Source organism: Hippoglossus stenolepis, chromosome 19 (genome assembly GCF_022539355.2).
Source record: "Hippoglossus stenolepis isolate QCI-W04-F060 chromosome 19, HSTE1.2, whole genome shotgun sequence".
Taxonomy (NCBI): Eukaryota; Metazoa; Chordata; class Actinopteri; order Pleuronectiformes; family Pleuronectidae; genus Hippoglossus; species Hippoglossus stenolepis.
Genome location: NC_061501.1, coordinates 12393311 through 12413558, shown reverse-complemented (window position 1 = coordinate 12413558; position 20248 = coordinate 12393311). Strand labels below are relative to the sequence as shown.

The 20248-nt window shown below is 46.1% G+C and overlaps 2 protein-coding genes across 2 annotated transcripts; one reads left to right on the top strand and one right to left on the bottom strand.

Annotated features, from left to right (window-relative positions):
* Positions 1-1201: 1201 nt before the first annotated feature.
* On the top strand, positions 1202-13721 carry wasf3b (WASP family member 3b). Its single transcript, XM_035143047.2, has 9 exons — positions 1202-1354; positions 6413-6569; positions 8904-9038; positions 9287-9440; positions 10347-10464; positions 10657-10838; positions 10939-11214; positions 11788-12107; positions 12412-13721. The coding sequence occupies exons 2-9, from the start codon at positions 6437-6439 to the stop codon at positions 12567-12569; spliced, it is 1476 nt and encodes a 491-aa protein (XP_034998938.1). The 5' UTR covers positions 1202-1354; positions 6413-6436; the 3' UTR covers positions 12570-13721.
* Positions 13722-17247: 3526 nt separating this feature from the next.
* gpr12 (G protein-coupled receptor 12) lies at positions 17248-20185 on the bottom strand. Its single transcript, XM_035141881.2, has 2 exons — positions 19639-20185; positions 17248-18763 (listed from the first exon to the last, which is right to left on the bottom strand). Exon 2 carries the CDS (start codon positions 18749-18751, stop codon positions 17723-17725), a length of 1029 nt encoding a protein of 342 aa, XP_034997772.1. The 5' UTR covers positions 18752-18763; positions 19639-20185; the 3' UTR covers positions 17248-17722.
* Positions 20186-20248: the final 63 nt, after the last annotated feature.

The following is a 20248-nucleotide window of genomic DNA, read 5'->3' as shown; positions in this document are numbered from 1 at the left end:
CCTTTGAGTGTTGTGGGTAATAAGCTGGAGCTGGAGAGATGTGGTACACCCTGGGCAGGTGATCATCATATTGCAGGGCCAACATACAGCCACAAACAACCATTCACACTTGCATCCACACCTATGGACATTTTAGAGTCTGAAATGAATCCAACCCCAGTCTGCATGTCTGGACTGTGGGAGGAAGCCAGAGTACCATGAGAAAACCCACTTAAACACATGGAGAACATGCAAACTCCACACAGAAGGACTGGGATTTGAACCAGGAACCTTTTTGCTTTGAGGCAACAGTGCTTATATGTTTAAATTACATAATTATATAATACAGATAATATAATGAAATTAGCGATTTTCACACTGGGGAGTGTGAAACAAGGGAAGATTTTTGCAACATCTCTTGTAAAATTGACTAGTGATTAGGAAAATTGTCGATTAACTAACAGCCTCATCAGAACTTTTAGTGAAATCTATGATCCCTCCATCGAATTTACAGAATCGTGAACTGGGAGCAAATGTGTTTCTCTGAATTAACTGGCCCACTTTATTACATTGTCACACACGTGTATGCTTTGGAATTCATGTCTTAATCAATTATAAATGTCAAAGTGACAGCTTTATAACGTATGCAGGCCTTCACTTTGCACCTTGTCCAGGAATAGAACTGCATTTCCGATTAATGAAACTCCCTTTCCTAATGCACCAAACCTCCTCAGTCTGCAGTCCAGACACTACTCCCTTCTCTTTGGTGACAGCCATCATCTCCCCCACACCGTTTCTGTGTCTACAAACACACCTGGGAGAGTAAAGCGTAGATCTATGTTTAGCAAATCCTCTCATTGAGCCTCTTCCTGCAGGATGCTGGCCCAGCTCTCTCAGTCTGTTACACAATACCAGCCCAGCTCCTCAGCACCACTGCCCTGTAGCATGTTTAAATGTTACATCAAATGTTTCTGCCCTTACATTTTGTTTAAATCATCATTTTCTGCACTAAAAATCCCTACAGGCCTGAAAATAACATTAATTTACAACCCTTATAATATAAAATTAAGCTTTTCAGCGACGCCCAAGTGTAGCCCCGCCCCCTCCGTTCACAGCATCACTTCGGGTCCAGGGAGCCTCCCTGTCACTCATCTTCTGGGGAGAAACGCCATTGGTTGGAGCAAACGCCCATCACGTGTTAAATCCCCTGCCTTGAGGCGTGACTGGTTGAAAGCGGGCCAGTGGGCGGGCCGTGGTCCTCCATGGGTTTCTCCCCGGAGTGTCCAGACGGGCTGAGGGACACAGGATGGCAGCTAACGGGAGAATCTAACGGGACATGCGGACCGGCTGATTTCTGATCCGATTCCCGCTGCTGGTGAGGGGCTCGTGATACTTTGACACACTAACAGTACATTTCGTCACATTCGGGTCAATTCGCGCGGTTATTTCTGCCGGTTTCAGCCTCATTTGTCCAAACTTAGTGGTCGACCCCTGGGCATTAGCTAGCTAACCGAGTGGTCAGTCGGAGCGGACCCCCGGTGGAGGGAGGATAATACCCGGTCTCTGGGTCGCTGGACCCGGCCTGAAACTGGGGGTATTTGCTCCTCTGGTTTGGGACTTTAAAGGGTTTTTTGGGGGGGTATTTAAATGGATGTTGGCGGTTGTGCCGGTGCTTTTTTTAATCAGCTGTTGGACGCACCGACTGGAAACGGTTCGTCGGGTTTCAGGATGAAAACTGGCAGAAAATCCCGGAACCCGACGTGGATGAACAGATGTGGGTCAATCCATCAGTAACTGGAAGCGGCGGTGCGGAACACTGATTGATCGAGGTTGCCATTAGTTCACGCCTGTGTGTGTGTGTGTGTGTGTGTGTCATGGGGAGATGGGCAGCGTGCGATCATGTGTGTGCGTGTGTCTGTGTGTATTTGTGGCTAAATGTCGGTTTTAAGGCACGAAACCACATCGCAGCACATGTTAATAACTTCAAAGTGACGTGCACTCGATAATATTAGGACAAGATTGAACCTGAAATCTCATTAAAGTGCTCAATATTGAAATATGGCAAATTAGTAATAGACACTAACACTATAATGACAGCTTACCCTATATTCAAAGACATCCCCACTATCTGTAGCTGCAGCTGTTCACTGGGATTTAATACGTGTGTGGCACATTTTTATCAATGAATACCAACATATATACATGTTTAATGTGTAACATACATGCAACTATCACAATTGTGACCAAAAATAAGCAATCAATTTCTGCAATTGTAAGCCCGAAACCTACAAAGGCTGGTTTTATTGTTTGATTGATCACCAAATTCTGGATCCATTTATTGATTGATGAGTCAGCTATTAATCCGCTTGTGTCACCGTGAGGAGAACAGCAACATTAGGTCATGTCAGCATTAAAGAATCAGGTATTTGAGTAAGAATAATCCTGTTTTTACATATACTTCATGGTAGGAGACCCAGAGTTCACAAAATATTACACTTGCTTGTACGATGTTAATCATACTAGAATATTTATGGTGAATAAAAAAAGGGATAGTGCAGAAAACATTGAATATTTATGGTGACATCTTAAATAGCTTAACTAAAAATAGGAAAGAAATAAAGGAATAAAAGAAAAACGTTAGTATGATGGTGCATTTACATAGATTTACACACACACACATTTACAGCCGATAACAAACACAACTCCTCAGTAGGAACAAGAAGAGTTAGAATAATGCTAGAGAATTAATGGGCTGGGTGAAGATAATACATTTTTAAATATCAATATACTGTACGTCGCAGTATGGTAAGTTTGCTAAATCCCATATTAAGTAATTAAATGATGGTCAAAGCTAATTATGCTAGTTTCTAGTCAAAGTTTGCTCTGAATCATTAGCTTTGATAATAGTGTATAATAATAGAAATGATGGTGAAACTTAAAGCCAAGCTTCAAGGCCTTTTCTGTGCACGTTATGATCCACTATAAGTCGCCGCTTTTACCCAGAGTGCATCGCAGGTACAGTACCATCAATGTTTTACTACAGAGTAAAACAAGGAGACGTTCCTGGACAGGCACACTGTCACAGCAGAATCTTTTTTTTTTCCCCTACATCATATTTGGGGCAGTGTGACCTGACGTAATCCACGCTGTATTATTCATAACGTCAGGGCAAGCAAAACAGCCTGCAACACAAGAAGCTGTACTGGGCTCATAAATTTGTAATGACTCCCTCTTTCAGTTCTTAATGGAGTTCTCACGTCTGTAGTAAAGGCCTCTCCTGCGCCCCGTGCACCTCTGAGAGAGGAGACGTGGGGCATCCTGTCCGAGTCACAGGGGGGAAGTGGGTTTTCACTCTGAACTTCAACCCTCTGAGGATCACAGATGTTTCTTTGCTGCTGAATGGGCTGTTTGGATGCTGCTAATGGGATGCTTGAGAGGCTACCTGGTGTGTTTGTGCATGTTTGTTTGCCTGCGTGTGCGCGATGGGTTGTAATAATTCATCCAAACACAAAAGACAAAAAAAAAGATCAATGAGCACAAGCTAATGTCTTCTCTGGTGTTGTGGGTGAGATGTTTGAGGTTTACTTTCCCTTTCCCACTCCTGGGTTGCTTACTCACTTTTTCATGCTTTCATTACAAGAGTATAGGGGGCCTTAAAGAAGGTCGAAGAGGAGGAGGAGGAGGAGGAGGAGGAGGAGGTTGAGGGGGAGGATGCATGGGAGAGCCAGTGCTGTTGCCTTGTGAACGCAGCTCTATTGTCCCGGGAACCTTTCAGTGGCTTCCCCGAGGTCCCTGCTCGACCCCTCCCCCATCCGACACACTCTTTTTTCCCCCTCACACACACACACACACACATAAACACACACACACTCTGTCCACCTCTTAATGTTACACACCACCCATTCTCGCTCTCCCTCACACTTTCTCATTCACTGTCTCTTTTTTGTCACACGCTCTTATCCCATGCACCCTTTCCTTTTCCCTCGCTGTGCTCTCCCCTCGTTTCTCACAAGCAGGCCTCCTCCGCCTCCCTCGCCAGCCACCCCCCCCCCCACCCCCACCCAAAGCCCCTCATTATTTCGCCTCATTGATGTGATTGTCATTCCAGCCAGACAGTGAAAGCAGAAACACGCAATCTTCTCATTTGCATCATCTCCTTCCAGTGCAACAAGGAGGGCAGTATTTCCAAAATGTTTATGCAGAGTTCAGACCGCTTAAACCCCTAAGCCGCTCTTTTGCAACATAGCCAGACATTATAGACTGTGTTCAGTGTCCTCTGAGGCAGCGCAATATGGCGTAAATTTCACCCTTTTGTTTCCCCTCGGTGGCGTGAGGCTGTCGGGGTTTGCAGGGGGTAGCTCGCTGAGAAAACAGGGCCAGATGAGGCCTCTGCAAGTGGTCATTGGCCTCGTCGGTCAGAAGTGTCTCTTCTGTGTCATGGGCAGCTGTAATGACACGATCTGCTACTTGCTCTGTCTTTTTTTTTATACTATTGAAAATCTAATCTTTAATGAGATAAGGATTTACAAAGACTAAAAATATGGATATTCTGTCGTTTTTATTGGTTAATAAGAATTTAAAATCCTATTTTCTTGTGCTCATTAATTTGCTCCTACAAAGCCCAAACAATATGACTTGTGTTTCCAGTACCTGTCAACTATTATTAGCCCCCTGTCAGACTGCCAGAGCGTGTGTCTTTCCAACCTGCTTTTCTCTGAAGTGATTTTTCAATTTTTTTTTGGCGTAGCTGCACAGTAAAAGCCCTGGAACTGCTAATAAGCATAAAATAATTTGATTGGCGAGTCTGAGAATTACATGTGAAAGTTTCATTTTTGGAAAAGGGCGTGTGTGTGTGTGTGTGTGTGTGTGTGTGTGTGTGTGTGTGTGTGTGTGTGTGTGTGTGTGTGTGTGTGTGTGTGTGTGTGTGTGTGTGTGTGTGTGTGTGTGTGTGTGTGTGTGTGCATGGATCCATCTGTCTCGCTGTTTTGTCCTCCTGGCTGCTTCTTGAGCCGTATCCTCATTGTTCTGGCAAAGAGTTTGGACAGGAAGGAGAGATGTGACACTGGGGAGGACCAGGAAACAGTCCAGACTGAGACCACAAAAACAGGAAGCAGGAAGAAGAGCCGATAAGATGGCGGCTTCACTGAACCCTGGGGTTTCTCTTTCTTCTTTAAGGGCATTATCTGTACACCTTTGAACTACAGAAGGGTCGGAGGGTCGGATGGAAGCTAATCAGAGTTTAATTTCCGAGACTAAAGTTCAACCTTGCGATTACGGGCTTAGATGAAAACATTTCTGCCCTTAATTCTTTCAAATGACTGTCGCCCATAACCAACAATGTTTTTTGGTGTTGAACACGTCCATGAATCTCTGTTTGTGTCAGGTTTCCAGCTGGGCAAGTGACAAGCCGGCCTGGGATTAGCTGGCACGCTGGATTCTCCTATCCCTAATGCTTTAATCTCTCTGCTGGTCACCACAAGTCTTCTGGCTTTGGACACTGTTGATCATCACTGTTGGTTCTCTGTCCTCAGGCTCACCCTTCATAATGTTTTGCCACGCTTTTGTTTTTTTAAATATACACCTTACAGTAAAAAGCAATACAATACGACAACACTACTGCAAACAATGTCCTCAAAAATGAACTTGCAAGATACATATTTGCAAATAATTATATGAATATAGAGGTGATATTTTTTTTGCAGGGTTTTTACAATTGGTTATTATTTGTCTTTGACTCACGTCTGAACTAGAACCGGTCGATTCTGACAAAACTAGATATTGTCATAGTTTCTATCTCTTTGGGACTGGATATTACAATATGTCGAGCATGGTACTGTAACTTTTTATTATGATTTGGGGGTTGGTGTGGTGGTTTCTGGGTAAAAAACCTTGTGCATGACTAAGCAACTAACTTTTATTGTTTATTTCAGTCAGGCAACTCAATGTAAGACTGTATTTTAACTGGTGCTGAAACTATTTATCAACTAATCAATCACCAGAAATATAATAGGGGACTATTTCATTATTCAGCTATTTATTAGATTATTTATTTGACTTTTTTCGATCAAAAATGTCCAAAGAACATTTTCAGGCTCAACTTTTACAAATGTATATTTTTTTCTTCTGTGATGAAAAATGTAATTTCTTTGTGTAATTTACTCGATATTTTTACAGATCAGTCATCACTGAATTGATAAAACAATCAGCAGTTTTATTAATAATGAAAGAAATGTTATTTGCAGCCTTAATACACAATATCTAGCCTCTTATCACAATTTCTTGTTAATATGTATTTCCAAACTGATGATGGGGTCTTGCTCATGGACTCTTCAGCAGAGCGGATGCTTGTGAACACATCGTTTCTCCATCACACACAGTCTCTCTCTAACCTGTGTGGGATCTGTGTCTAAAACAGTTTGTGCTTGTTTCCCAGTTTGTGCCAGTGTGCAGCCTCAACATGCCGCTGGTCAAGAGGAACATCGAGCCCCGCCACCTCTGCCGAGGGGAGCTCCCCGACGGCATCGGCAGCGAGCTGGAGTGTGTGATGAACAACACGCTCTCCTCCATCATCCGTCAGCTCAGCAGCCTGAGTAAGGCCCCCACACACACACACACCCCACACACACACACACACACACACACACACACACACACACACACACACACACACACACACACACACACACACAATGTCGCCTTTACAAGAAGACGCTGCTAACATCTAAAAGAAAACACCAAAAGAGGTTTCTGTGTGAACAGAAAAACAGAATCTTAACCTCCTCGGGCTGTAACCCCTCTGACTGCAGCGTGACGACTGTCCACGCTGTGTGTAGCCTCTTTGTAATAGGACAAGATCACATGCTTGCATCATTAATCCTAAAGCTGAGATTGATTTGGGCGTTGTCGTGGTTACAGGGCCTGGGGTCACTGGGCTAGCAGGCGGCTTACAGCAGCCCCACACTGGAGCATGGAGGGTTGACATGTAATCCTTTTAGATACTGTAGCTCCGCAGAAATGAAATTATCTGGACAGCTGTGTGCATGTGACAGTGCAGATCTACTCTTTGTGTCAGTGTGTGGAGAACTGTTCTACACTGAATGTTATGTTCACTGCAGATCTATTAGACTGAGTTATTACTCCACCAAGGGCATCTATCATCACATCCTTCGTCCGTGGCCACGTCCTGGTTTCATACTCTGTCAACACGATGCTCTGTGTTGTCCTGGGACAGGTGCTCTTTGCCCACTTATCCTCAGTTGCTCTCATTTTCCCTCTATCCCACTGTTAGGAGTTCATTCTGTTTCTTAACAGCATAAAATCAAACCCGTCCTTCACGCTGTTAACCCTCTACTCTTTGGCCCTGACACACTGGTTTGCTGTCTGTCTCTCATTGTGTCAAGTTCCTGTGTTGGGAGTGGGCCCTTCAACAGCAGCTGTGTGGGTTAGATATAAATACTTGCAGAGGGCTGGCGGGGTTCAATTCGACAGACAACACACACCGTGCATGTGTGTGTGTGTGTGTGTGTGTGTACGAGAACCATAAGAATCCTCAAGAGAGGTCAGAGTTTGTGGGGCTCAGCATGCCGGATCTGTGATTCTTCCTTCCTCTCAATATTTTTCCCACTGCCCATCCTGTCAGCGGGGGGGACAGAAATAGCCTGTAGCATGCGTTTGTGTGTTTTGGCTGTACCATCTATTTTTACACACAGTGTTCTAAACGTAAACAAAGTTTTCAGATGCCTGCTGAAGTTGCTCCTTTCTTTGATCATTAATTTCCAATAATTTAGAGTCTTGTATTAAAAGGTTTTCTTCTCTTCTTTAAAATGGGCTTAGATTGCTGGAGCCTGGAGCAGCTCCCATAGTCCTGGACTAACAGGCGTTTCACGATCACAGATTTTACTGTGGGTTACTTCCTCCCGCTGCTGAGGCCTCCCTTTACTGAACCCTCTTCCACAGCAGGGTTACTTTTAAGTGTGTCCACTGGGACCGAACCAAAACAACTCAATGTTTGTCATCCAGTCAAAATGTCAAATGGACCGTCCTACAGATAACAGCACTTTCTTTGAGATTGTAGCCTTAGCAGTGGTGGAGGAAGTAGTCAAATATTTTAAATATACTGTAAGTATTAAAAGTACTTGCTGAGTGAAACCTATTCCCTAGTGCAACAGTCAGGTACATCATGACCTCTGCGGTAAGAGGTTATGTTTGAACACATGAAGGATGTGGTATGGATCCGGGAAGAACACATTACATTTACTCTTTCACCAATTTCCCAGAGAATAATTCATGGCTCTTGATGAAAAAAATCTGGCAAATTTAGTACAGTAATGAAGTAAATGTACTTAGTTACATCCCACCACTGAGCCTCAGTTTCACACTCATGTGCCTGGACCTGCACCAGCTTTAGCACATGTATAGAACCCTAGAGTCAATCATATCTCTTAATTAGAAATCGAAATAAACACTATTGGCTTTTAATTTTAAACTTTATCAGCTCTCCTACATGCTGCTGGGCAACTTCTGAATCTTTGCATCTCAGCAGCAAGAAATAGTGTGTGTTCTTCTCGTAAACTAGTGTCACTGACCAGCTACACAAGAATAATATAACAATGATACTTGCTTACTGGCACATCCACAGCAGAGTATTGTTTAATTTCCTGCCTTTTACAGCTGCACACATATACACAGTAGAATTTGAACAATCCATAGTCAGATCATATTAAATTATTCATGAGGAATGTTTCTTCATGGAAACGTATGAGGCATCATTTCCTGCACAGATTCTTAAGACTCTGGTTTCACATTGTGTCACATTACCAGTGTATTGACTGATTGTCCTCAGTCTCTGCGGACTTTACTTGGCCCCAGATAATGATTTCTCCTTCTTTCCCTCTGATTTCCCGTCCCTTTCTCCCTCTTTGCAGGCAGACATGCGGAGGACATATTTGGCGAGCTGTTCAATGAGGCCAACACCTTCTACCTGCGTGCCAACTCTCTCCAGGACCGCATTGACCGGCTGGCCGTCAAGGTCACGCAGCTGGACTCCACTGTGGAGGAAGGTGGGTCAGGGGTTAGAGGTCAGAGGGACAGGGTGCAGCGAGTCATTACTCATTGCTGAAGTGTCAGCCTTATGTTTTCTGCATTTTTTCACTAAAATGTATGAGAGAGATTTCCACCCATAACATGACTGAACGCTGTCACAGGGATAGTTTATCTTTGTAACCCTGCAAATGTCGCTTTTTCTTTTTTTCCTTTAATTTCTCTCTTTTTTCCTAAAGGCCATTCATTCATTTTTTTTTTCTGTCAGTTTCCCTGCAAGATATCAACATGAGAAAAGCCTTCAAGAGCTCTACCATTCAGGACCAACAGGTGGTGTCCAAGAGCAGCGTGCCCATTCCTGTCAGAGAAATGTACAACCTGAGTGACAAGCCTCCGCCGCTCAGCATCCTTTCAACGTACAGGTTGGTGCTGCCCATCTATTGTCCTCCACGTCCCCCGAGTGGGGGTCAGTCACTGCTGCAGGTTGCAAGAATATGCTGTAATTATGATGAGAAAACATCATACATCATAAAACATTTGGTCAGAGATTTTCCATCAATATCTGAGCTTTTTTATTTTCTCACTTTTAAGCACATTAAATAAATAGAGCATAATGTGTTTCTGCAAAATCCAGCTTTATGATGTGGAAGCTAAAACAAATGTTTGATATGTAGGACACAAAACCTCTATCTATAAAACTAAGAAGCTAAAATCAAAAATTCATACAATATCATTTTTGTACAAATTGGTCAATTATAAAAAAGGTTATATGCATATATATCATATTTCTATACTTTGGCTGGTCCTGAATCTGTGTGGCATCAAAAAGGCCTGGGAAAAGTCCTAAATATAACTTGATGCAGAGTCCTCTTTAAAAGTTCTCTATTTTCACTAGTGTCTGACCTACATTCACAGTCTTGGTCACTGCGTTCATGCAGTTGTATTTTCCAGTACTTTAGGTGCATTACATATTTAGCATGACTGGCTCCAGTGGGAATCGAGCTCCTAGCCCTGACAACACTGCTCCGTTTTCTCTCTCTTCACTCTTTCTATCTCTCCCCCTCTCCACTTTTTCAGCTTGTCGTTTTCACTCTGTGCATAAGAGCACAGGATTCCCACTCACGATTTCACCCCTGTTCTTCCATCAGCCTCCACTTTTCTCCAATATTCACAGCTTCACGTTTTCCACAACCCAGTACATTCACAAAAATACCACCAAACCTACTATTCTGCTCAAACAGGGACAACGCAATGACTTTATTTCATATAGATTTCTTTATACTTACTTTTGTATTCCTCTTTAACATTTTCGGTGTCTCTTTCTGTAGGGATGACAACAAGGACGCACTTAAGTTCTACACTGATCCCTCGTACTTCTTTGAGCTGTGGAAGGAAAAGATGCTGCAGGACACAGAGGACAAGAGGAAAGAGAGAAGGAAGCAGAAGGTACAGTTCTGTCACAAGCATCTCCCGTATCATCGTATGGTTCAATGTGCCAAGATTACATTTTACGGAGGTCTTCAGGTTATAAAACATGCAGGAATTTCCGGTGCAATTCATTTAAACTCACATAATGAACATAAAACAGCCCTTAGTTAAACAAAGTATCCTACAAATCTCTCTCTGTTTTTCTTCCAGGAGCAGCGTCGTTGTGTGGATGGGACATTACAGAGGGAGGTGAAGAAGGTTCGCAAGGCGAGGAACCGTCGCCAGGAGTGGAACATGATGGCTCTGGACAAGGAGCTGAGGCCGGACCATCGACACACCATACACCGAGACAGAGGGGCTTCTTCTGAGGGCTCCATGTCTCCAGAGAACAGGTGAGTGAACACACACAGTCCGTTGTGCTTCTTCATTTTTCTTCTCGACTGGAAACAAGCTCTTCAAGGTTTCCTCGATTTTCATCCCTTCTCTTATCAGGGGTCATGGTGCCGATCAGCACCACTACCCGAACGCCATGAACCACGCTGGCCACGCCCACACCTACTCCGGCCCGCCGCCCAGCATCCTGGCCGCTCAGATGGCTGCAGGACACGCCGCTCGTGGAGGAGGCGAACATGACAACAGGGGCAGGACGATGATGGCCTATCAGGGCGGGACACTGGGCCGTGTTCACCACCACCAGGTCCCGCTGCCTCCTCCGCCCAGCGAGGCTATGAACGGCGGCTCCATGTCTCTCCCCCCTGTGGACTACAGGTAAACATATGAGACAAACTATCACTATCATACTGTCAATACATATTAATATGGTTTTAATATGATGGTTATTTCCATCATCTGAATTACTGCTGGCTCTTATTTTTCCAATTCATTAAGACGGCCCGATTTACTGCCAGAAACGCAAATGTTATGAAGAAAACTGTAAATCAGTTTGTGCTGAATTTGTGATCCTAGAAATTGTACAAAACCATAAATGCATTAAAAAGTGCAACGGTGCAATAGAGTAAATAATAAATAGTTAAATAATTGCAGTATAAAAATACATCATGTTTAAAAAATACAAAAGAGAGACAAATGTGACAACTCCAAAAAAAGTGATTGACTTAATCCATTGGACAGAAGTTGAGCTGCTTCACAGTTCACATAGTACATTGGTATTAAATTATGTTTTCACTTTGAGATAATGCTGCCACCTAGTGGATTAGTATCTCTAGGCTTTACTCTCGAACCCTGTTGCCTTCACTTATGAAACAGAACAGCATCAATAATATCAAGTACAGACTGTGACTGTTTTTTAACCCGTCTGTTTCTGCTCTGTCCTTCCTTCAGTATTGATGGATATGCAAACACCGGCCCTCCGCCCCCTCCCCCAGCTCCTCTCATCCCGTCTGCCCAGACTGCCTTTGCCTCACCTCCTGGAGGTCCCATGTCTCCAGGCTCAATGGCTGCCGGCAGCTACATTCTGCCTCCACCACCTATGTCTGGCATCCAGTTGGCTCCACCTCCTCCTGGTCCTCCTGGTCCTCCACCCCCTCCTCTTCCAGCTGGTGCCTCCCACTTCACAGCCCGCAAGATTACCTCCTCTGCGCCCGCTGAGGCCGCAGGGGTCACTGATCCCCGCAGCGACCTGCTGGCTGCTATACGTATGGGTAAGAGCCACTGCGTGTGTGTGGTTCATTTTAATTTATCTTCCTTAGAACAACATACATTTGTAAATCCTTTCTGCAGAGCATTTATAAAAACAATGATACAAGAGAAATGTTCACAGTATTGTTGTACAGCATTGAATCCAATATTGAAGCTTATGTGACACTTAAATAACAGGAAAAAGTGGGTATGAATATATTGACATTTCTATCTGTTGTAAATGCACTTTAGACAACATAATTAAGAAATAGCTTCATTCTAAAAGCTGAATAGGTTTAAAACATGGAATTCCATTTTCCGCTGCAGGCATCCAGCTGAAGAAGGTGCAGGAGCAGCAGGAGCAGCAGGCGAAGAGGGAGCCGGTCGGAAACGACGTGGCCACCATCCTGTCGCGACGCATCGCCGTGGAATACTCCGACTCCGAGGACGACTCCGAGCTGGAGGAAAACGACTGGTCCGATTAACACACGCGAAAAAAATATGGGATAATAACCACTGAAGATACACACACAATGAGAAGAAGACACACAACCGGTCGATCTCACACTCACTTGAAGGAATGCCCACGGGTTATCACACACTTTGTCGCTGAAAACACACAAACACACACACGCACACACACTACTACACCTACACAATCACATGCTGTAGGTTGATATAAGCTGAAAGGTCCAAAACTGGAAATCTGGGAGTGTATTCAAGTTGCATTAACACTGTAAAGAATCTAGTAATAGACTTTAATGCTGACCACTCCGAGAACCACTAACATTCAGTCTGCTGATTATATTTCAAAGCATTGTGAATACACCCCAGTGGATGTTTCTCTGCCTGTCGTAACACTTTAGACACCGCGTGAAGGTGCTAATCTCATGTATAGTCGGAGTTCGAGAGAGTTATAGGAGAATTAGAAACTTTCCTCTTGAGCTAACCAATGTACTTGTCTTTTTTTAATGTTTTTACTCAAACACTTGCGTATGCCATAGATCAGGAGGCGAGTTTTTAACATGTAGATGGAAATAACTGGAGTAACGGACGAGCTGAGTGGCAGCTGCAGTCAGTGGAAGATGGAGGAGCGTCTGAAGAGATGTGGGAAGGATGCACGACAGAGAATTAGGGCCACTTAGAGGGGGGGAAAAAGACTGAATAAAAAAATTAAGAGAATAAAGTTGGAATATGACGAGAATAAAGTCCTGTTGCTTGCGTTAAAATTAGAAATGTGGAGCATCTTGTTAAGTTGTGCTATAATATAAAGTTCACAAATAACAAATTACTTCTTTTGGCTCATCAGCAGCACATTATCATGTGAATCAGGACTTTGAAAAGATTGTGTAAGAAACTGTTCTTCTGAAGAAAGAACCACGCTCGACTGTACATTACTGAAAACTGTTGATATATTCAAAGGGGTTTCATAGTTTCTCAATGAGATTCAAGATTGTGGATCCAGAAGTAGTGAAAGTGAAAAAACGAGATTGAGATTTCTTTTCTTCTCTTCAACACGGCCCTAATTCTCCGCTGTAAAGATGAATGAGAGGGCGATATGTAAAAAGTCTTATTGATCATTAATATGAAAACTGAGCCGTCTGCGTCTGCAATCGCTCACTGCTGTGTGGGAGGGAGGGTACGGGTGAGGGCGGGGGGGCGTCATGTATATGCTAGTGTGAGCTGTGTAACCTTTGACCCAGAGAAAAAAATAAAATGCTGAATGAAGGATCTCGGTCGGATGCCATGTCTCTTTTCTGTTCCGCCGTCGACACGTACCTGGCTTCAAGACTTCAGTTACCATGGTAACAGTACAACTAAGAAGGGAGTTGCCAGGGAAACAGAAGAGTGTGAAAAAGGGAGCCGGGGCGACGATGAACAAATTAGTCGAGGCAGGAGTTTTATGCACAGCACATGTTTGTTTTTAATACAAAATTAACAAGATCTCTCAATTGAGTGAACTAACCAAAGCAATTAAAAAGTACAACTAACACCTTGGAAAAATAGACACCACGTTCACACACACACACACGTTTGTACAATATCTCCGTTAAGTTAGTGCATCTTGATTATCATCATTAATACGTTTCCTTTTGCAGATACTTAGTAATTTGTTGTGCCATTTTCATCCAAAAAATAAAGTGCATTTCACATTGAAAACTATGCATACGTCTACACAAGATGCTGTTACTGTGGTGTCCCCCCCGTAGCTCCAACCCCCCACCCCTAAACACACACGCACACGCACACGCACACACACATTCACAGGCCCTTGAGTGTTTTGATATTTAGCTCTAGATTAGTCACCATCGGAGAGACACCTCCCCCTCAGTGGAACAGCCCATCGCTGGCTACACATGTTCTCAAACCCCCGGCTGCGTCGAACATGTCTGTGCACGATTACACTGTGAAACCATTCAGTAGATAAGCAGGTATGTGTGTGTACAGAGAAGTTTGACATCCAACATCACAGTCCTTCACCACTCGTGGATACAAAGCCCTTGTTCACACCCGTTCAAAAAAAAAAAATTATAATCTCGACAATGCTGTTTGGCTGCACCAGAAGGAAAAACATTCACCAATCAGAGAGGGTCGTGTACCATCTCTCTTCTCTTCTCTTCCCCTCGTGTGTGACGCCAAAATCTGCTCAATCGTCCTTTAACCGGTGCAAACTGAAGCGAGGAAAAGTGAAACCGAACAGAATGTACCCTACATTGACAGCTGATGTGGAGAAATGTCAGTCAAAACAATTTTTAAAAAATGGTGCGACCCAACTCATCCCTCTGGTCTGACTGGCTTTGGTAGCACCATGCACGGTGGTATAAAGTAATATAGCCCCCCCCTCTCTTATGCATGCGTTATATACAGAAACAAATGACTCAGTTTGATTATAACTACATTCAGAAAAAAGGCTCTACAGCGCCGTTAGTATCGTACAACATCATCAGAATCTGAAAGAACACAGGCCCGACTGAAGTGGGAAAAAAATAGAACTTCTCAATGAATATAACAAAATAGACTTTTTTTTCTCTCCAAAAGTAAAAGGAATAAAGAGTTTGTGATGGTTTGTGATGTGCCAGTCTGACCTGTCGGGAAAACTGCAAGGTTCAGTCTGACACTGTGCACAAGTTCACATACACAGGCTACGTTCCAATGCTCAGACATGCTGCTCGTCAGCCATCCTTGCTCACTCCCCCCTCGAACCTCACCCAAGGACAGAAGGACGAAGACTGGGCGTTCCTCGGATCGGTGAGAGGGGGACGCGAGGATGCAAAGAAGCAGCATCATCTTTACATTTGGAAGCGGCCCTTTTTAGCTCATATAATCATTCAGAGGTCACTTAACGGACACCTGCCTCCACCAGACAGGATTGATTATTTAAAGTAGGGTAGGATATCGGTGAAACAGAGGAAGGGAGAAAACTGGGTCCCGGCCCCTTTTTCACTTTGGCTTGAAGAACTGGAGCGTCCACATCCAAGTCCCAAGTCCCATCTCTGTCCCAAAATAAGACAAGAAAGAAGCTCCAGACACAGACACAGACACACACACACACACAGACACACACACACACACACACACACACACACACACACACACACACACACACACACACACACACACACACACACACACACACACACACACACACACCACACACACACACACACACACACACACACACAAACGAGGCCACTTCTCTCAGAATGGACAGGAAGACTGGCAGCGTTATCCTCCGAGGTCAGGGAGAGGGAGGAGGGGGGTTAATGGGAATTTGTATTCTTCAGACCCCCCCCACCTCCACCACCACCACACACCCAACAAACACAAGACACAAGGAGACAGATCATAGTCTGCTGAGCTGCTGGATCACACACACACACACACAGACACACACACACACACCCAGAGGCCATGCAGCCCATCCCATATGCACGACAACACAGTCCCAGGCGACACACTGAGGCTTTAGGTTGTGACACTCTGGACGACAGAGGCAACAAAAACAACAACCACACAATAAAATCCATCCCAGTGGGACAAATGATCACAGCCTGATTCTGGGGGGACAATGAATGAGGCAGTGGTGTCACTGAGACTAATGAGCTGTTTGATCTCGTCCACTTTTTGTGTTGGGCGTGATTCTTCACATCACCCCCCGACCCCCCCTCCCCTGTTTGAAGATGTATTGCCGAAGAATCACTGGAGCCTGGTCCTCCCCACCCGAGCGGCCTTCGTGGTGTAAAGAAGTCATGGTGGATGTTATTGCTGTCTGAGTATTGCTTCACATCTAAAAAAAAACAACAACCATTCACGATGGGCGAGTTATTGCTGACATGGGTGGAGAATGAATGTGGGGGGACAGATTTGCAAACACTGCAAATCTGTCTGTGGGATCAATGTTAGTAAATTATTGGGGTCGTGGTGACACGTGACCTCCAGTGGCTTGTGTGACCCGCCACACTGGAGTCAGCAGGAAAAGGGGGAAATCTGTGTTGCATGCAAAGTAGACTGAGGTGGAGCGTGGAGGATGGCATGAGACCAAGTAAATGAAATTTTATTCAGATTTATGCCACGTGAGCTTTTCATTTCATCAATGTCATGTCGATGCTTTAGGGGCATTGAATTTGAAATTTGTGTTATCATTTAAAATTTGCTTTCAGGTTAATATCCATCTATTTAAATGGATTTATAGCTAAATCCATTCAAATATAAGAGATAATTTCAATTCAGAAGGTGAAGGAGGAGGGATAAGAGGTGGTTACATAACCCAACAGGCCTCTATACTCATAAGAAATGGAGGAGAGGGGGTTAATGGTGGTGGGGGTCTCCTGGGGCTTTGTCTTGATCCTCCCAGACGCGAGAGCTGCAGCTAAACAAAAAATACATACGCGTACAATCCAGAGAGGGGGGAAATGGGAGAAAGGGGGAGGAGGAGGAGAGGCGGGTCGGTTTCTTTCTCGGCGTCTGTGGAGGACGCGGGGCGCGGATCAGAGAGAGAGCGCCTCTATTTTTAGCTCTCCGCCGCTGTTTGGCTTTCGACGCACGTCCAGAGTGCAGCAGCAGCAGCACAGAGCCGGGATGCTGCTCCAGACAGACGGGCCTCACGGTGGAGATGCCTGCGTGTCGTCTCCTCTCAGCTCCCTCCCTCCCTCTCGCGGCTTTGTTCATCTCCCGTGCGCTTTTACGCACGCACAGGGGCGCCAACTAATAATAAACCCGCCCCTCCCTGCCCCCATGTGAAGAACAGCACGTGTCAGCCAGAGGTCTGGTGCTGTTAACTGTATGCACATCCTATGGATGGAACATGTGATGCACTCAGCGCGCTCTGCAGAACAGAGGAAGGGCGTGGCACGGGCCGGAAGGGAGGGGCCGGGATGCAGGCCTACAGGGGGAAGACAGTGAGATACGTTGCCCTATGGTGATTGTAAGAAAGGAAAGAGAAACTCCATCCATCCATCCATCCAGGCGGGCTGTGGGTCAGTGAGCAACCTGCCTCAGCCAGTGACACCTCCAGCAGGAGCCGGAGCCACTGCCCTGGGCCTCCTCCCCTGATGCTGCCCTCTGTGACACTGGACAGACCCAGTGAGGAGCAGAGCTGACCCAGGGCGCCTCTCTCTTCCCACCTGGGTCTGCTTCGTCAGACGTCACTGGGGGTCCTTGCACGATGGGCCACACTGGCGGGCACACAGCCACAGCACACCAGCCACAGTGCCTTCTGGATCTCCTGGTTCCTGAAGGCGTAGATGACCGGGTTGATGACGGAGTTGTAGGTGGCAGGCACCAGCGTGGCATAGGTGTAGAGTGGAGGGTAGGTGTAGTCAGCGATGAGGGAGTAGACAGTGAACGGCATCCAGCAGGCGGCGAACGTGCCCAGGATGATGGCCAGCGTCGACACGCCCTTCCGTGTTGTGACGTAGTGGGGTGTGGCGGCCAGGAAGTGGTGCTGGAGGGCGATCTGATGAGCGTGGCGCATCACAATCTTGCAGATCTGGATGTACAGCTGCAGCATGAGGCCGAAAAGCAGCAGGAAGGAGACGGAGAGCACGGCGATGTTGTTCTTCGTCAGCGGCCGCACCACGCTGCACGTAGCCTCCTCCGCCAGGCAGTTGACCCCTGTGACCGGCAGCAGGCCCAGACACAGGGAGAGGCCCCACAGCAGCACCAGCATGGTGTAGGTGAAGGCCGCCGTCCGCTCCGAGTTGTAGGTGAGGGCATAGTACAGCGACAGGTAGCGGTCAATCGTGATGGCCAGCAGGCTGAAGACGGAGGCCGAGAAGGAGGCCACCACCAGGCCTACGGTCAGCAGCTGGGCAGAGTCAGAGCGAAGCAGGTAGGCACAGGTGAAGTGGAGCACCAGGCCCAGGCCGGCCAGCAGGTCGGCCAGCGCCAAGCTGCCAATCAGCAGGAACATGGGGGCTCTGAGTGCCGGGTTCTGCCAGATCACCAGCACCACCAGGGCGTTCTCACAGGCTATGAGGGTCCCTGACGAGCACAGCACAATGTCCCAGGGGTTGACCAGCAGGGGCAGCTGGCTGGGCGAGAGGGAGTCCTCTGGTGGAAACGACCCCAGGATGGTACTGTTATCCATCGGCCCCCCGCCTCCGCTGGCCCATGCTGTGGGGTCAGGGGTCAGCCAGCTGGGAGTGACCGGTGGCTCTTCACTCATTGTGCCCCCCGTCTGAAAATGACAGAGAAAGAGTGAGGCTTTGAAGTGATCGTCCAAAATGTGGAGCTTCACACAAAATCAGAAAGCCATTTATAATAATTATGTGCGTGTGTGTGTTTTTCTTTTGGTTTGTATTTTTAGCTCTTACACTTAAATGCACTGAAAACAAAAACAGCGAGAGGCCGCTCTTCTCCACGTCTGTGCACGACACTGGATGTGTTCGTGGCTAGACACCTGTGTTACTCATTCCACAACACAAAAAATGGCCAAGGTTATATTCTCAGTCTGGTGTGTGGGCCTGTGAACACACATTATGCAGGGAAACAAACACAAACCTTAGTGCTGCACTTTTATAACTCGGAATTAAAACCTTGACCTACACTAAAAATATCACTCTGTGTCCAATGGCTTTAAATAATAACACTCTGAACAGCAATGGCATGTGAATGTGCATCGGTTCCACGCAATTACCATTATGCATCTTCATCTGGGGCTATTGCCTGCAGCCTACATAGGTTAGACCACACGTGAAGAGCTGTTTATTAATGTATATGCACGAGGAGGGGGGGTAGAAAAACGGTGCAGGCTCTGCAGCATCATTTCAGGCCACATTTCCCAAAGAGCAACAATTCCCGAAGCTGTCAGAGAGCAACAGCGGCAGATACCGCGCCCGTCACGGATTCACAGCCTCCGTCTGTAACGCCATGCATGCACCTCACACTGGTGGCCATATGGTGCACCTCGCACCGGAGGAAAAAACACAGAGGCTGCTGTTGCACGTCAGAGAGAAAGGGTGCAGGAGAGGGAAAAAAGAAAAATAACAGGGTGCAATGTTCCCTTCATGCATGCAAAGGATGCTCAGCCACCTCCACCTCCACCCAGCCTACCTTGATTCTGCGAGCGGAGACCTTCCGTCTAGATGGAAGCGCGACAGCAGCCTGGTGTCTCCATGTTAGTGATGAGGATGGTTGCAGCGCCGGTGGACAGAGACAGCAGCAGCAGCCCGGGGAGGAGGAGGAGGAGGAGAGGCAGGAGGGGAGGGGTGGTGGTGGGATGCTGGTCCTCTCTGCCTGAAAGCAGGGATGGTGGAAGGAGAAGAAGAAGACGAATTAGAAGGAAGAGGAGGAGGAGTAAAAAAGAAAGGAGCGCGGGGCGGCTCAGCCGTTAACGGCACATCGCCGTGGACTGCGGCTGTGCAGGGCAAGAGGTGTGCGTGTGGATGGGAGAGGAGGAGGAGGAGGAGGGGGTGGTGATGAGGAGTCCCAAATGAGCCAGACTCTCAGAGACCGGCTGAACTCCATTTAAAAAAAGAGCAAAATGTCTGATACCTGCTGGCTCCAGGATGCACAGACTGGTTTTTACGCACCTGCAGACTGTTTCCCAGCCGAGGCACGAGCAGACCTGCGTGCGGCAACATTCAATAATAAAGTTTATTCAGTGTCTCCTGCAGGATGCACTCAGTCTGCAGAGCTCTGTGAGTTTCACTTCTTTCTTTCT

What these genes read in the sequence shown, in the direction of transcription:
- wasf3b (XM_035143047.2), top strand. Translation starts at nt 6,437, where the DNA reads ATGCCGCTGGTCAAGAGGAACATCGAGCCCCGCCACCTCTGCCGAGGG. An exon ending in GGACTCCACTGTGGAGGAAG is followed by an intron (nt 9,039 to 9,286) that starts GTGGGTCAGGGG and finishes TTTTTCTGTCAG; the next exon opens with TTTCCCTGCAAGATATCAAC. An exon ending in AGCATCCTTTCAACGTACAG is followed by an intron (nt 9,441 to 10,346) that starts GTTGGTGCTGCC and finishes CTCTTTCTGTAG; the next exon opens with GGATGACAACAAGGACGCAC.
- gpr12 (XM_035141881.2), bottom strand. Translation starts at nt 18,751, where the DNA reads ATGAGTGAAGAGCCACCGGTCACTCCCAGCTGGCTGACCCCTGACCCC.